At 45.5% G+C, this 18666-nt stretch overlaps 1 protein-coding gene across 5 annotated transcripts in view; it reads right to left on the bottom strand.

Annotated features, from left to right (window-relative positions):
* Nucleotides 1-18666, bottom strand: part of LOC147429358 (uncharacterized) — a 106038-nt gene that overhangs the window by 43643 nt on the left and 43729 nt on the right. For all 5 annotated transcript variants that reach the window (XM_086495508.1, XM_086495512.1, XM_086495510.1 and 2 more), the window contains one exon: nucleotides 1961-2154. In XM_086495508.1, coding sequence (XP_086351634.1) covers nucleotides 1961-2154 — 194 coding nt within the window. The remainder of the gene's footprint in view (nucleotides 1-1960; nucleotides 2155-18666) is intronic.

The raw sequence follows: 18666 nt of genomic DNA, 5'->3' as shown, positions 1-18666 counted from the left end.
CCGGGGATCCAAAGGCTCAACATCCAGAAGTCTAGAAGATCTGAACCTATCAAACCAGGTTGCTCACAGCCCTTGGCACCCGTCCCTTTAATAGACGTTCTATATCCACTTCTGATCTGTACGTTACTCAAAAAGTCCTTGCAAACCATGCAGCTTTTCCATTTGTACATACCAAAAGTCGCAACCTTTTCGGACTGGTCTTTTATTAACTGAAAATAAAGTTACAAAATGATTCTACAATTCCCTTAAACCACGTCTTTACAGGCATATATTCTGCTCATGCCTTGCCCTTCTTGGATTTTTTTCTTTTGCGGCTTTGTCTTCCTCGTTGGTAGGACACTGCAAAAATTTATCCTGATTCTTTGCTTGAACCATCCCATTCTTTGGTCCAAAGTTGGCTTGGACTCGATCAACTCAGATTTTCTCTTTCCCAACCCTTTCTTCTTTTGCTTGGTCTCCGACTCCACCGGATTCTTCACTGTCAATTGTCAACTCTCTAGTGAGCCATGCATAGCCGTCATGTGCATGGCCATCATCCCCTCTATGCTAAGGGGACATCATCCCCTCTATCATCTATGCTAAGGGCTTTCCATTTTACGCAATACCTCTTCAACTCAAAAGTGTTCCGATAATGAAAGTGACGAGATTGACCCTCTTGTCACCCCCTCATGACGCAAATAGATATCCGTAGCCCCAACCTTGGACAGCCATCTCATGAAAAGCCACCCAATATCGCTTGGTGGTTGGGGTCCCTGCCAAAGTCAACGATGACAAACCTAGTGACTTTAATGTTCTCGAGAAGTTCCATGGGGTTTGCAAGCTTTCCATCAGCTAGCTGAAGGAACATCCCAGTCTTCCGTAGAATCCACAACTGTGTCTTTCCATCTGCTCATACAGGTAAACCATCCAAAAAGAAGTTACCCGTATGTATGTATTCCAAAATCTTTGGTTGAAGAGTATATGTCTCTTGAACTTAGGTGGTTCCAAGAACTCAAAATATGTGCCTCCATATGTTGGGATCAACCATAAAGAGGCAAACAACTGTTTCAATTCCACCCATATCCATGGTGCCTATCCAAGTAACAACAAAGTCGACCACCACTATAAGAGTCTACCACCATGTTAGAGGATGGAGAATTTAATATAATGGTTAAAGACGGAAATTTTGAAAATTAATAAAACGATTGACCAATCGAGTAGGTCCATGATCAGGCATAAGTGGCGAGGAGTTAATTTCCTAAAGCCAAGCTCGAGGGCTATTCCCACAAGAGAGCAGGCAAGGTATGTACAAGGCAAATTAACTGGCAAGGTATGAATAAGGCCAAGAAGCTCTCAAAAGGGGGATAAATTGGATGGATGGTGAGTCTAATTTAAGCCATTAAGTTTTAAATTATTAACCGAGTGTTAAGATTGTGGAAGCAAATTGCCACAGAGGCAGAGGGGCCACCACCACCACATAAAACGGGTGCTATAAGCAATCTGCATCTAAGACCAAATTGCCATCCCAAAAACTCACCATGAGACGAATAGCAGTCTCCAGAAATGTATTGATATGTTAGAAATTACACAAAGAAAAATCTCATTCCACATTGCCAATGTATTACAGCATCCAACTTCCACAAAGGACATACTGGAGTAATAGCCTACGACCACAGAATTTCGTGAACTGTGACAGTCCTAAAAAGGTTCAGCACAAAAAAATTCACGAAGCACATTGGTATCATTTGGTTAAAATGCGAAAGATCAGACTTTCTATAGGTAACAACTAACCAACAAACATATGCACTTACATCTATGTTAATGGGTATAAAATATGGAACAAATGAATCTGCCATTTGAAACTTTGATTGTGTGTGATGCATTTTCATACAATGCATGTAAACTGGTCAAGTGAAAGAATTGACATATACTAATTTGAAAACCCCCTATCTGTGAAGCAAAAGGAAATGAAAGACAGTACCTCAAGTGCAGGGTTTATGGGGGCGAAACCTTCATGTCTTGCCTTCTCATAGCCATAGAGAAGCCTTTGAAAGGCCTCCATATCAAGATTGCTAGAGGGAGGCCCCAAATCATGTAGACCAGCACCCATCAACATGGGTTTCTGCTTCACCACCGCAGTCGATGCTGAATTGCTCTCCATTTTCAATAGCTTAACTGTCTTACAAGAAACATTTCATAAGAAAGAAGAAAAATATAGCATTGTTTACCAATTAGTGTAATGAATTTTCTAGGGAAGATAAGTTATATAGTACAACACTGTGTCCAATGCACACACGCACACACACACACACACACACAGAAATGAAATGAAATGAAATGAAATGAAATGATATATTAACGTCTACAGAAGGCCAAAGTGACTTATGAGACCAAAAAAGTTACAAGTGGTGAATCTAGTACAATGTCTGAGTACAACTAAGAAAAGGGGAGGGGGGGGGGGGGGAATGAGAGCTGATACAATGGGTGATACAAAAATGGTAGGCGGATCACGGGAGGAGGGGGGTGGTTCCAGAGGAAATCCCTCATCAATCGGTGGCGAACCTCGTCAATATCCTCCATACTCTGACTGGGCGCCTCGCATGTCAAGCTATGGTGATCCGGATCCTCTGCTACAGCCTCCTCCAATACTGTGAAGCCCCCCGTGATCGTGGTTGTTTGAATCTCCCTAGCTCAATCGCTCAATCAATCAATGTACCTCTGGTGTGGGTGTGATCTGAAGCTAAGCTCTGCTGTGGTGAGCACTCCTCGGCTGCTCATTGTCTGGAGTAAAGAAATCTGTGATCTGCCTCTGAGACTGGCTCTCCCCTGATGTTCTCAGCAAGCTCTCCCTGTGTCTGCGCAACTCGAGTAAAAACAGGCCTAGGCATCTCTGGTCTGGGTATCTCATGACTCTAGCAAGTTGTCCGAAACCCTCTCTGAACAAGTAGTGAAAGCGGCCACGATCTCATAGTACACAGGGCAGTGACATATGCAGTGCAGCTCTGCCTCTGGCTCAATATGACATAAATGACATATCCTTGCCTCTATTGGTACTCCTCGAAATCTACTAGTCTCGATCTGAAGCTGATGCGAGGATGTGCGTATCTGGCCAATAGCACACCGTATCCCATGAGATAAGTGTGTATCCATGTATCCAGGCCTCGTCACAAATCCATCCTCCGTGAGTTGGAGAAGATGCTCTCTATAGAAAGCCATCTTCATGCGCAACTCCTGTATTGGATGTATCCATGTGCTCGTGGTATCTAGCTGAATCAGATCCTGACATATGATCTAGTGATCTCTATCCGTGTGATAGATAGGGAGGGTGCATCCAAGGAGTATTGGAACGGGGACAATCTGTCCATGCTGAACCCATGTAACTAAAACCATGATGTCATCTGCCCATACCAACATGTTGTATCACCCTGCAACGCTAGTTGTTTGGAGAACTCAAGGGCCAATTGAGCATATCTGTCTCTAGGGAGGTCCCATAAACTGTGCATAAAGGATACTGATATGTAAGTGCCTCGACCACGAGGGGAGGAGCAGCTAGCTCGGCTCGAATAATGTCATGTGGCACTGAATTCTTAGGCCTACATCATCCAAGAAACCATAGCAACTCACAGGGGATGGGTCTGTGATTCGACCCAGCTATATGGATACATTACAGTGTGCCATTGGTCAGATACGAACATCTTCACACCAGCTTGAGATTGAGACTAGTAGATTCAAAGGGATACCAACAGCTAGCAGGATATGCTGCCTATGCCATACAAAGCCAGAGATGGAGATGCATTATATATGTCAGTGCACAATGTATTACGAGATACGGAGTCGCTTCCACTGTCTATTCAGAGAAGGCTTCGGACCTCATCCAAAGTCATGAGCTATCAGGAGCAAAGATGTCTTGGACTGTATCTACTTGAGTTACATAGACTACTTGAGTTACACAGACACAGAGATAGTTTAGTGAGGATATTTGGAAAGAGACAATCCCAGAGACAAAAGTACTGATTTCTTCACAACAAACACTGGTGGACAGATTGAGGACCAACCACCGCTGCAAAGCTCGGCTCATATTCACGCCCGTGGTACTCTCATTGACCAAGCATTGAAGCTAGGGCGATCAAGACGCCCACGATTGAGAAAAGGAGCTTCATAGCATCAATGGAGAATACAATAGAGGATTCGAGCCATACTATCTCGACATCCAGAGTACAGATAAGGATGGATTTATCACCCATTGTATCTTTCGCTTGTATTGGGCACCCATTGTATCAGTCATCACACATACCCCACACAGTTCCAGCTAGTAGCACTTCTAGATTCATTTTAGTATCTCTTTTTTGTACTTGAACATTGTATCAGATTCACCAGTTTGTATCGGATTGGTCTCATAGGTCATTTTGGCCTTTTGTCGACCTTAATATATCATTGCAAATCTGCAACTAAGGAGAAGGGAGACGACCAACCTTCGGTGCTGAAGGAGCTCGAGGACATGAAGGATCAGATGAAAACTCTACGGGAAGGAGATGAACAAAAATCGAAAACAGCATCTTCATGGGCGGAACGTCTTGTGAAGACACAAGAAAAGGTTGATGAAGCAGAGAAATGGATTGAGGATGCGAAGAAAGGGAAGGCCCAGATGCTCGAGACCACACCTACTTCAACCATTATTAATATGACCATTGACGAAGAGCAGAAAAGGAAGACTCGGGCTCTACATGTGCGGGTCACAGGAGTCAAAGACAAAGAGAATGTAGATGAAGAAGTGAAGGAACTGCTACAACGCATGGGCATCACAGAGCCTACTCACACAAGTGCATGGAGAGTCGGCAAGAAAGGAATCGATGAGAAGGGAAACGTAAAGGATAGGGCACTTATTCTCCGATTCCCGAATATAGAAATAAGGAAAGAATTTCTAAAAAAGAGGCCAACTCTTAAGAAAACCGGTATTTTCCAAGCGCTCAGCATGACGGTGCGAGACGTCTCGGGCGACGCTCCGGATAGCGGCGTGGAATTGTAATGGATCATATAGGCTAGATGTAGGTGCCTTTGAAGACAGCTTTAGGGACAGAGACATAGTTTTCTACTCAAAGACACACCAGATACCGGGACAGCGTATGCCACATGTCAAGGGTTATTTATGGGAAACAGCTGGTCGACCAGACAAGAGATCTCTACAGGGTAGCCGGGGTTCAGGAGGAGTAGCAGTCTTATTTAAGGAGGAGCTGAAACCACTACTACAGATTATCAGGAAAGATGAGCAAGCAAGGTATATGTGGGTGAGAATGAGAGCCGAGACAGGTAGATTTCTATATATCGCTATATGCTACTTCCCCCCAAGTACATCAGTCTACTCCTCACCTAGAGGACAATCCCCTTTCTCCATATTGAATAATGATATATGGGAGTTCTCTAGAGATGGAGACATCGTTCTCTTAGGAGACTTTAATGCCAGAATGGCCAACTCTCAAGCAGTATTCTATGATACTTCTGAGGAAATGCTCAGAGAAGTGGATTTATCACAGAGGGGGCTTATAGAAACTCACAGGATAAAGAACACACTGAATATGGGAGACATCTCATGGAGATGGCAACTATACATGGTTTGGCCATACTTAATGGTCTAGAGAATTTCCCGTTATCTGGGGGATTCACATGCTTCCCGCACAGGCATGGGGCCAGTACACTGGATTATGTCATGACTTCACCAAGCTTTATTTCTAGTATCAAGAAATTTAAGGTGGGACCCAGACCGGTTGGGATTGCAGTGGATCATGCTCTATTGACCTTATCAATCTCCCTCCAATACAATGTCTCTCAAGTACAAAGGAAGAAGACACACACAAGATATACTTTCACGCCAGAAACTGATTCAGTCTATGTGGAAGAGATCTATAATAGGATGTGGACAGCCGAGCCAGTATATACTGTAGAGGAGATTACTTCTCAATTAACAGAGATACTACATGGAGCAGCACAAGAGGCATACCCACATACTCAACCTGATCAGAAGAGAGGATCTGGGAACATGCCTCAAAACAGTTGGTATGATGAGGAATGCAGAGAGACGAGAACCCAGGTCCAGAAAGAGCTTACACTTGGGATCATCACATATAAGCAGTCTCGGATTGCTCTTCGGCATATAGTACGTCGCAAGAAAAGGGCATTTTTAGCCAAACTGGAGAAGGATTTATATCAGCTCTTCTTGAGTCAGGACTCACATGAGGCCTGGCGCTTATTTCACGAGCACTCACCGCCTCCGACAATTACTTCTCCTGAGATCTGGGGTCAATATGTAAAATCGTTATATATGGTATCTCGACAGCCTCCATTACCAGATCCGCTAGAGCTATGCCCTGCTACTAGTACTTTCTTTACTACGGAAATGGTGGAAAAAGCCATTGATAAGATGAAGACAAGAAGAACATATGATCATGATGGTTTAGTAGCAGAACATCTGATCCATGCCAGGGATCTACTTTCAGAAGTCCTTGCTCGTCTGTTTAATCGGGTCATGAGTTAAGGATAACCTGAATCTTGGAAATTATCTACTATCGTACCTATTTTCAAGTCAAGGGATCCTATGATACCCGGGAACTACCGTACCATTATGGTAGGTCACACTTTGACCCGACTGTACGCATCCATTCTTGAACAAAAATTGAGTAGATGGGCAGAGAATGAGGGCATAAGGGCAACAGGACAAGCTGGATTCAAAAGGGGTTATTCCACTTTAGATCATATTCTTACGCTCAAAGCCATTATTGAGGAAGGAAGAGCAAACGGGAGAAGGATGTATTGTTGCTTTGTGGATTTTCGGAAAGCTTTTGATACAATACCAAGGGCCAGATTGATGCGCAGGATGCAAGAGTTAGGGGTCCCCAAAGAGATTATTTGGGGGATCATGGCCTCATACGGGTCAGTAACTGGTTATGTACGTACTCCAGAAGGGGATTCCGACACTGTTCACTCCACCGTTGGAGTAAAGCAAGGATGCCCACTGTCCCCTACTTTATTTGGTATGTACATAGATGAGGTATCAGATTACGTTGATAGAGAAGGTGACAGAGGTGCTCAACTTGCAGGGTCATGGATCCCTTTGTTGTTGTATGCAGATGATATTGTATTGATAGCAGAATCACCAGATGGAATGCAGAGGCAGCTAGATGCATTACATAAATTCGCGGAGGACAGTGGACTGTCGGTAAACTTGGGTAAAACCAAAGTTATGGTGTTTAACACCACACCGCAGTCGGTTAGGAGATCGGCACCTACATTTGCATATGGCCAAGATACAGTAGAGTACACAGATGCATACACATACCTTGGGGTGGTATTTGCAGGACCGAAGTTTACTCTTAAGAAAGCAGCGGATGCTAGATTATCCAGAGCCTCTGCAGCCCTGGGAGGGTTGGAGAGGATGTGTTCACAAGTGCAGTTTCAGGAACCACGAACAAAACTTTGGCTCTTTGATATTGTGGTGGCTTCGGCTATGCTTTATGGGGTCCAAATTTGGGGACCATCTGTGGATCAGGATAATTGGAAGTCAATGGAGAGACCTCTGGTATCTATGATTTCCCGAATGATTAGAGCCAAGGCCTCCGTACCACACGCGATTACCCGAGCGGAACTAGCAGCCCCTCCGATAGAAATTGAAGCTCTTACCAGATCACTGTCCTTTATACATGGTTTGTGGGATACAAATAATGGCCGATATACTAGACTGGCCCTCGAATCCTCTCGACAATTGGCAATGAAAGGGGATACATCATGCTGGTATGCGCAGCTGTCCTCGTGGTTTCAGAGACACGGGTTCAGTATGGAAAGATTACCCCCCTTCCAATACTCTCTTGAGGCTCCATCACTGGCAATTACACGAACGGAGATTAATAAAATCATCCGACAGGATCTTATACAGTTGGATACTAAGAGGACATGGGTAGACCCTACACAAGAATTGGGCACGAAGATGGCCGACTACAAAGAAAACTTCCTACAACTATCTGAAGATGGATTTGTGATTCGCCCGAGTTACATGGATACCCACCTGTCTCATGGTTTGAGATGTGCTTTTGAGTAGATTCGTACATCCTCACACCAGTTGGAAATTGAATTTGGCAGATTTAGGGGAATCCCACCTGAGAGCAGAATTTGCAAGTTATGCGGAATGGAGCAGGAGACAGAATTACACTATATATGCCACTGCATAGTATACTATGAGATACGTGGGCGTTTTCATTGCCTCTTTAGAGAAGGCTTTGGACCTCTAGATAGAATCATGCAATACCAAGATCAAAGATGCTTAGGCTTGTACCTACTGGAACTACATCGGCACAGGGATAATCTAATGAGAAGACAAAGAGCACTACGGCCTCAGAGGCAGATCACAGACTTCTTCGGATCGAGAGAAGCAGGAGTGGAAGGGGAAGCAAGAGGCCAGCAGCCAACACAAAGGAGTACCCACATTCATACCAAAGGCACCCTAATTGATAGAGCGATTGAGCTTAGGAAATCGAGACGACCACGACCAAGATGCAGAAGCACACTTCACCGGAGGAGACTACAACAAAGGATTAGAAGCATTCTAGCCAGACACCCAGAATGCTCCTAAGAAGTTTATTTAATACTTTGTATTTAGTTTTTTCACATTTACTTTCACACTTTTCACACTTAGTACTTTAGTACTAAGCTACCCAGACATTGTAACAGATTCACCACTTTTGTATCAGTTTGGTCTCATAGGTCATTCTGGCCTTTTGAAGACGTTAATATAACATTTCATTTCTCTCTCTCTCTCTCTCTCTCTCTCTCTCTCTCTCTCTCTCTAGGGGATTTCAATGCTAGGACTGCCCATCATCAGACAATATTTTATGATACTTCAGAGGAGATGCTGAGAGAGCTGGATGTTGCAGAGACAGGCCTATCCAGACTATCACAAGATGGAGAACACACTGAGTATGGACGACACTTGATAGACATGGGGACTGCACATGCATTGGCCATCTTGAATGGCCTACAGAGATTTCCCGCCTCAAGGGGTTTTACATGCTTTCCACACAAACATGGAGCCAGCACAGTGGACTATGTCATGGCACAGCCGAGCCTCATCTCTAGTATCCAGGATCTCACGATTGGACCCAGACCTGTTGGTGTGGCAGTGGATCATGCTCTTGTGTCAATGATCATCTCCTTTCAGTTTAGTGTAGCACACAGGCTACAGACAGCAGCCCCTACTCACTACACCTTCACGCGGGAGACAGACTCTGTATACATAGATGGGATCTACAGACGCCTATGCACAGAGGAGCCAGGGCGACCTCTGGAGGAGCTTACTACTATATTGACACAGACACTACATGATGCAGCAGCAGAGGCATACCCACATACCCAGCCTGAGCAGAGACGCCGTTCGGGGAGCATGCCCCAGAACAGTTGGTATGATGAGGAATGCCGGGACACTAGAGCTACACTTCAGAGGGAAGTGCTTTTGGGGGACATCACTCACAGACAACCACAGATTGACTTCCGACGCCTAGTGCGGCGGAAGAAGAGGGCATTTTTGGCTCGGCTAGAGCAGGATCTATATCAGATGTTCTTGAGTCAGGACTCACGTGAGGCATGGCGGCTCTTTCAGGAGCTCTCCCCCCCCCCCCCCCGCCATCACTTCTACAGAGGACTGGGGCCAGTACGCATCATCTCTGTACACAGTTCCTGAGCAGCCCACCCTTCCCGACCCCCCCGATCCATGCCCACACACATGTGCTTTTTTCACCGCGGAGATGGTGAGGAAGGCCATTGACAGGATGAGGACTGGGAGAGCTTACGATCATGATGGTTTAGTGGCTGAGCATTTCACACATGCCAAAGATCTACTAGCAGAGCTTCTAGCAGTGATGTTTAATCGTGCCATGTGTGAGGGCTTGCCTGATACTTGGAGCCTATTTACTATTGTACCTATCTTCAAGTCGGGAGACCCTATGGAGCCTGGGAATTATCGCACTATCATGATTGGACACACATTGGCACGGTTGTACGCATCCATTCTTGAGCATCACAATTGAGTAGATGGGCACAGAGGGAGGGGATACGCGTAGCCGGGCAAGCAAGGTTCAGGAGGGGTTTTTCTACTCTTGACCATATCTTGACACTCAGAGCCATCATTGAGGAGGGTAGATCGCGTGGGAAACGGATCTATTGTAGCTTTGTGGATTTCCGCAAAGCTTTTGACACAGTGCCTAGAGCTAGATTGATGCACAGATTACAGCAGATGGGAGTACCCACAGAGCTCATTTGGGGGGTCATGGCATTCTACAGGTCAGTAGTGGGGCAAGTACGCACCTCAGAGGGTCTATCCACCCCGATTCACTCCACTATTGGGGTGAAGCAGGGCTGCCCGCTCTCTCCTACTCTATTTGGTATGTATGTGGATGAGGTTTCTGACTACATTGAGAGAGATGGTGATAGAGGTGCACAGATGGCAGGGACATGGATTCCATTATTGTTATATGCTGATGATATTGTGTTGATCTCCGACTCTCCAGAGGGGATGCAACATCACTTGGATGCTTTGAATAGGTTTGCTCAGGAAAGTGGTTTGTCTGTCAACCTTGGTAAAACCAAGGTCATGGTATTTAATACCACCCCACAGTGGATCAGGAGGTCGGCACCAGCATTCACATACGGCTAGGCGACTGTGGAGTATACAGATGCGTACACTTACCTCGGAGTGGTTTTTAGTGGGCCAACATTTTCATTGAGGGCAGCAGAGACTAGACTGACCAGAGCCCATGCAGCATTGGGTACATTGGAAAGGATGTGTTCACAGAATCACTTTTAGGAGCCTAGGACGAAGCTCTGGCTCTTTGACACTCTGGCGGCTTCTGATTACTTTATGGAGCTGAGATTTGGGGACCTTCATTAGATCATCACAGGAGGACAGGCCGCAGTGATGGATGGGGGGACATGGAGAAGCCATTGCCCCGTCTACTACGAGATACGAGGCCGCTTCCATTGCTTGTTCAGAGAGGGCTTTGGACCATTCTCCAGAGTCATGCAGTACGAGGATCAGAGATGCTTGGGTTTGTTTTTGCTCGAGCTACGCAGACACACAGAGAGCCTGATGAGAGGAGAGGCTAGCCAGTACCAGAGACAGATCACAGATTTCTTTAGAGCTGCCACTGGACACCCGGAGGAGTTACTACCACAGCAGAGCTCATCGTCTCACACCAGAGGCACACTGATCGACCGAGCGACTGAGCTTGGAAGATCCAAACGCCCACGACTGCGGAGAACTACACAGCATCGACGGAGGCTGCATCAGAGGATTCAGATCACTTTGGCTCGACATGCACGACGCCCGGTCAGACTACTACCATGGAGGAGATTGATGAGATCCGTCAGCGAACCGATGCTGGATCTCTTGTGATCTAGCTATCCCAGCTAGCTGCTGTTCACACCTAGTAGTTTAGGATTCCATGGTATTTTATTGTGACATTTGTCATTTCATTTTTGTCATTGTTGTCATCTTGTTACTCTGACTCTGACTTTGTATCAGATCCACCACATTGTAACTTTTTGGTCTCATAGGTCACTTTGGCCTTTTGAAGACATTAATATAACATTTCATTTCATTTCTCTCTCTCTCTCTCTCTCTCTCTCTCTCTCTCTCTCTCTCTCTCTCTCTCTCTCTCTCTCTCTCTCTCGCGCACATGCAATGCCACAATTGTTCAAGACAAAAGCATAGGTGACTACATGTCACAAGTTTGTGACGTGGTATGCCCAACTTAAAAGATGGGCCGAGAGGACCAAGGGGTTAAAGCTAAAAAACTCTAACCCAACGAACTTATGAAGATCTTGGCTGAGGGGCCTAAAACCCTACAAGCACAAGGACTCCCCCATAATTTGTGTAAACATGAGCCTGGCTAGCTAAAAACGCGGTAACTCTTGCTAACGTGGCCATTGTACAAAAATAGGGGAAATTGCGGAAAGTGATGATGTGGTAGTCGCACATGGGAAAGGCATTATGGACGCTAGTTTTAGGATTCAACTGCTTTTGGGCATCCCTTGTACTGTTTATAAGGGCCCTCAGGGCCACTCTCTGGAGAGCATCTGGACGTAGAGTCTCAGAGAGCTGGACCCTCGGAAAGTTGTAGCTTTATGATCGGCAATCAATAAAAAACCCCGGAAGGGGTGCCAGTCTTTGGGGCCAGTGCATATGGGGTTGAGACTCCGTCGTTCCATGTCGACTCTCCTCCTCTCTCTTTCTTTCTATTCAAGTCCAATTTAGTTATTTGCAGTTTTTGTTCATATGTTGTTGTTGATTTCTTGCATGGAATGTCCAAGCCTGTAATAGTGGTATCAGAGCGTGGGGCTGGAGGTGTGGGTCAAGCAGCCAGCCTAAGGGCCTATATATGGAGCAAGGGGGGGGGGGGGGGGGCGGGGGGGGACACCTCACTTGTACAACTATAAAGCCCGCAAGAGGAGACGCCCTTAGTGGGCAGCCCTTGGGGGCAGATCTGGACCTGGCTGGCAGTCACTGCAGGTTATATACTTGGCGTTTTTGTGCAGCTGATCAGCGTTTCTCAGATCAGCCCCAACGTTTTTGATGGGCAGCACTTGCAGTGTCAGGGAACCCTCTCTACGGTGCAATACCTCCTCAGGGCAGCCTTTCACAGGCCATGTGATCATGCAGTGGCAGGGTTTCTCATCTGAGATCCACATTTAGATCTAGATCTAGCCAAGAGGAGATGCACCAGATCTATGCTCTCAGAGCATGTTGGAGGTGATGCCCATGTGGAGACCGTGTCAATGGTCTCATGTGCAGGAGCAGTTAGCAGTGTCAATATCAGTCGCAGTTGTGTGTGCCTCATGTCTATCCGGTTGGCATGCCAGTTCTATGTCGGCCCTTGGTCACTTGTATGAGCAGCTTGTTATCAGCATGGAGAGCCTCTCTCTCTCTCTCTCTCTCTCTCTCTCTCTCTCTCTCTCTCTCTCTCTCTCTCTCTCGTTTGTAGTTTTCTTGTTTGTACCCAGACTTGGTACTAGACTCATCATTGTAATCAGTTGGTCTCATAGGTCATTTTGGCCTCTTGTAGACATTAATATATCATTTCATTTCATTTCTCTCTCATATTCAAGGTCCTGTCTCTCTCTACCTGAGTGATCTCTCTTCTCCACATGTGTGCCTTGTTCATGTGTGTGGCGTTGCAAGTGTTTTAGATCGGAGTCAAGGTGTCCAATGGATCACGAGCCAGTTCTTGTCTTCATTGCATCTTCCGCTGCCACCTTTGACATGGTATCAGAGCCCTATGTGATACGACCACCTTGAATACTCAGATTTGGTTGATCCGGTGCCGTCTTGGACATGATTAAGAGAGAAGAAGCTTGCTGTTTTCTCCTCATTTTCTCCAAGTTTGGGGCAGATTTGGGTATGTGAAGGCATTGAATCCTCATCTACAACTTCCCCGTCTTTACTTTCGTTTACCCCGACCTCTCTTCATCGAGGGGGACCTGATGGAGGCTTCAGGATGTGTAGCAGTGCTGGATTGCTTTGGCCTTCCCAGATGTAGTCATGTTGCCCAACCTACCGGCAAGGGGAGCAAGCATGCGGTTGTAGGATCCAGGGGGGGAGTCATTCATTTGTAGCTTCTTCTTCAAAGAGAAGTGATTGGAGAGCAATAGGATTTTCTGGAGCAAGTTTCTATGGCTGTGTTTTCTTCGAGGAGATGGATTGGGAGATTTGTTGTGCCTTTTGCAAATGCACGTCTTTCTTGGAATTGTTGACGGAGCTACTATCTGATGGGTAGCAGGTTGATGATTCGGTTGCACTTTTGTACCAGATTGTGGATTATGGATGACAAAGGGAATCTTTTTCCTTCTAGAAGCTGAGGATGTTCTTTGATTTACTCTTGTCCATCTGAGGATGGAAGTTCTAATTCCGGCTTCAGTAGTCTCTTGCTCGTACGGTATGCAACAGTTCAGGTGCATGTTCCAGTGCATGTGTTGGAGTTGGCTCTGACAGGCAGAGGGGGATATTTCTATCTTCAAAACTATTTCTTGTTTGATCATCCGACTCTCCTAAATGAGGTTTAGAGGTGGAGTATGTGGTGCCAGACCCTTAGCCAACAGTGACGATAGTTTGAGGAGGTTTTGTTGAATTATGTGTCAAAGGCGGCAGCGAAAGATGCAATGAAGACAAGAATTGGTTCCTGATCCGGCGAACACCTTGACTTCGATCTAGAACACCTACAATGCCAAACACATGAACAAGGCACACCTGTGAAGAAGAGAGATCAATGAGGTAGAGAGAGAGAGAGAGAGAAAGAGAGAGAGAGTTCTCTGGGAAAGGCTCTCCATGCTGCTCATACAAGTGACCAAGGGTGGCCGGTTGACATGCCAACTAGATAGACCCGAGGTGCACACAACTACGATTGCTACTGACACTGCCAACTGCTCCTGCACATGAGACCACTGACATGATGACAACATGGGACCAATCCACCTTTTGGCAACAAGGAAGAACTGGAGAGAGAGAGAGAGAGAGAGAGAGAGAGAGAGAGAGAGAGAGAAATGAAATGAAATGAAATGTTATATTAATGTCTTCAAAAGGCCAAAATGACCTATGAGACCAAACTGTTACAAAATTGTGAGTCTAATACCATGTCTGGGTACAAAAAGACTAGAACAAAAGTACTACTACTACTAGAATCCATCCTCATCTGCACTCTAGATGTCGAGAGAGTATGGCTCAAATTGTCACATGACACATCCAACCCTATGTGTCTGTGGACAAGCTACAGCATGACCAGGGTTCAGACAGTCGAGTTAGTCTAGGATAGGAAGTGATCTAGCACTTTTGTGAGTCTGTTCGCAGACCGTGCATGACCAGTCACTTAGATTAGATGCATATCCTCTGGTTGCACACAGCATGATCATCAACATTCCCATCAGAATCCATCAAGGGAATTTTCCTATACATTAAACCTATTTACCCTATTTTTGACATTTTTCACTTATTATTTTAAGTGACTTTTGTTGGGAACTAGGTAGGGCAATTTTGCTCAAATAATATATAAGCAACCTAGCACTAGCACTATCTGGCAGAAGAAGAAGGAGAGCATTAGGCACTCAGTGCAACAGGCCTCTGGAGAACCTTCTCAACAAGACGACTCCCCCTTCAACCTGGCGTTTTTGGAGCCTAAACCCAACGTTTTCAGCCCCTTAAAACCAGCGTTTTTGGAGTCTAAAGACAGCAAGCCTATTCCATCTGGCGTTTCAGCCCTAGAGCATAGCGACTTCCACCAGCATCCCATTACGAGTATCACAGCGTTTTGGCAGCCCATGAACCTGCATTTTTGAATCAACCATTTCACCCAGCAAAGGTCGGGACAGTAGTGTTTTTGCAGCAGCCATACTAGCGTTTTCAACAAGGAGTTTTCAGCAAGCAATTGACCAGCAAGACAGCGTTTTCTGCAACGTTTTGAACAACTCATCAGCGTTTTTCATAAGCCATCAAGTCAGCACTTCAAGCATCAGTTTTCAGCATTAGCCTCGTCCTCGTCGTCCACACCGTCGACATCGACATAGCAAGCATTTAGACTCATTGCATCAGCCATTGTACCAGATTGTGCAATCAATAGTAGACCACTCTCGCCATTGAGAGTGGGGCCCTTGGAGGAGGGTTTTGCAACGTCTCTGGTGTCGTATTCTCTTCTCTCTCTACCTCTCAGTCTCATGCACCTTTACGCACAGTGTCCATTCACTTTGTTTGTGTCCATTGCACTCTCTCATTAAAGCATGGAAGGCTCTCCCTTCCCTAAGAACAAGGAACCTTGAGCACAGTTCGGAGCACTCATCTTGAGCAAAGTTCAACATTCATTTCCATTGCGCCTTACATTGGTATCAAAGCTTTGGCAGTGTTCTGTATCACTCAAGGCAAGAACCACGGAAATTTTTTTTTGCTTGTTGCGGTCGCGCGTAACCCAAGTCCTCCTGGGCGTGTCGATTCCTAATTGTGTTTTTGAAGAGTGACAGGCATCCCAAGAAAGAAGGGCTTGTCCAGTCTCCCGTTGTGCCTCTTTTCACTCATTGAGAGCGGACCGTGCACTTAGCAGCCGGCAAATCGATGTGAGGTGGGAAAAAGAAACCTTGGTGTGAGCGCAAGGCCACCAAGGGGTGCGCCCGCGGAAAAGAGCAGAACTCGGGTAAAGAGAGATCCTTCTCTAACACAGATTGCAAGCGAAAGAAGAACCTCAAGAACTCAAGACCCCCAAGAACCCAAGAACCCAAGACCCACAAGAACCCAAGTTCCTCAAGAACTTAAGAACCAAGATCACAGTGTATCTCATCACCCGAAGCCGAATGGATACTTCGCATGGAGGTGGTGAGCATGGGAGTGGCGAAGAAGAGTTTTCCCCACCAGGAGGTTTTCCTGACCCTCCCCCTTCCCCATCTACACCACGGATTGTATCAAATCCTATGGAGGCTTTGGTCAAGACAATGTTGGACATGATGGCACAACAAGAAGCGAATCGCTTGGTGGCCGAAGAAAGACAGGCAGAGCGTGTGACACAGTGAACGACGAACGCAAGAGTTGGTACGACATGTTCTCACCTCGAAGCCCGAGCCAGCCAAAGATGTTGGTAGTTCATCAAGTGGCGCAAGCCGCGATTTGGACTCCAACAACCCAGTCACAGAGAAGATCCAGTTCAGTAAGTATGATGGTAAGATGGATGCTACAGTTATTCATTCTTGGTTGTATCAATTTAATGCTTATTTTGCGACAACTAAGAAGACAGGAAATAGTTAAGGTTTTGACGGTAGTCATGTACCTTGCCGGTGATGCCATAAATTGGTACCACGCATGGCAAGAGGCACAGGTTGCCGCCACAAAAAGGAAGCCGACGAATTCACGTCTGTTTCCTTCAATTGGGCTGATTTCCAAGACAAGCTCAAGGCGCGGTTTATGCCCCCACAGTACCTAGCACGATTGAAGGACGATTGGCGCGCTCTCAAGCAAAATGGTATGCCAGTTATGTCTTTCTCTAATCGTGTTTTGCAGCTAGGCACCCAACTACGCAAGTCGGATGATGAGCACAAAGAGGCATTCCTTTATGGATTGGACGAGTATATCAAGTATGATTCGAGGTGCTCGATCCAATCGATCTCAACAAGGCGGTAGCGATTGCTCTCACAAGAGATGAAGCACAACAAGGGAAAGCCTAAGGAAAACAAAACTTCGACAAGTACCTCTCAGAACCCTCCGATTGGTAAGAACGGTAAGAATGGTAAGAACGGTAACTCTTCTAACCAATCTTCCAATAGTCTCTCAGAAAATAACTCTTCCAATGACTCCAGATGAAAAGGTAGCACAAGGAATTTTAGGAGGATACATCACGTCGGAAGAGCAAAGCACTTATTCTAAGGAAGGTCGTTGTTTTCATTGTCACATTAAGGGTCACATAAAAAGAACATGTCCTAAGCTTGACTCTAATGAATCTAAAGAATCCACAGAACCCACTTCCTCTGTCAATGCAATAAATGACAACACGAGTGTGTCCCAAGTTTCTCATGACCCTCCCATTGATGAGTCTCTCATTAAATGTTATGGTCATATGATGGGGCAACGTTTTGTCATATTGTTTGACCCAAGCAGTATGCATGATGTGATTAGTCCCTCTCTTGTTGAGAGAGCCCGCCTAGAGGTTAGTCAGAAATCTCCTCGTGAGGTCTCTGGCTTCGCTCCTGGTATGGATTCTCTCATTACGAAAAAGTGCTTTGATGTGTTGTTTACAGTTCAACAAGCTGCTTTCCTCTTTCAGGATGTGATATGATTTTGGGCATTCAATGGTTTCGTGAGCATAACCCTCTCATTGATTGGGCGGAAAATACGTTCACTTTCAATGCCAAAAGTGACTCTCCCATTGTCATTCGTGGAGAGCAAGTTGTTCATTTTCCATCTCTCATTTCTAATGTGCAGGCGAAGATTGAACGGATTCAGGAGAAGGAGACTCTCTCAGTCTCTTCTTCTCCAAAGCGTGACACACAGGATTTTCATGATGATAATGATGAGCATGATGATTTGGATAATAAGGATAGGTATGATGATTTGCATGATGATCACGATGTGATTTCTCACAAGCATGATGAATTGCATTAAGATGGTGTAATTGTTCACAAGGATAATGTGTTAGTGGATACTATTTCTAGCGAAGCTAACCTCATTGCAGATTCAATCAATCACGAAGAACCGATCTTGGCTCTCGAGGTTAGGTCCAAAGAACCCTTACAGAAAGTACTATGTGTTCGAATGATTAGTCAGCACGCATTGTTCGAGTGTTTCAATCGTGATCGTTTCCTGTATTTTAGTCAGCGTCTTTATGTGATCCCTTTTCCTCGGCATGACATATTGTACGTTGAGCACGTTTCACTCATGAGTGAGCACGGATTTATGCGGATGATTCATGAAAAGATGAAATGTTTGCATTCAAGGAAGTCACATTCCATGTCTCTTCCTTGGCACGACACAGTCATAGAATGTCATAATAATCAATATCTAATTCTCCTAAATGATTTTCTCATGTTAAACTGATCATTTAATATTGGGAAGTGCCAGGGGAGAAAAAGCTAGAATATTGGTTAAGTTAGCAGACCAGCCACAATAGGGATCCAAAGGAGGGAAAA

Source organism: Adiantum capillus-veneris, chromosome 22 (genome assembly GCF_014529385.1).
Source record: "Adiantum capillus-veneris isolate H3 chromosome 22, ASM1452938v2, whole genome shotgun sequence".
Classification (NCBI taxonomy): Eukaryota; Viridiplantae; Streptophyta; class Polypodiopsida; order Polypodiales; family Pteridaceae; genus Adiantum; species Adiantum capillus-veneris.
This window is presented reverse-complemented; position numbering and strand designations above follow the sequence as displayed.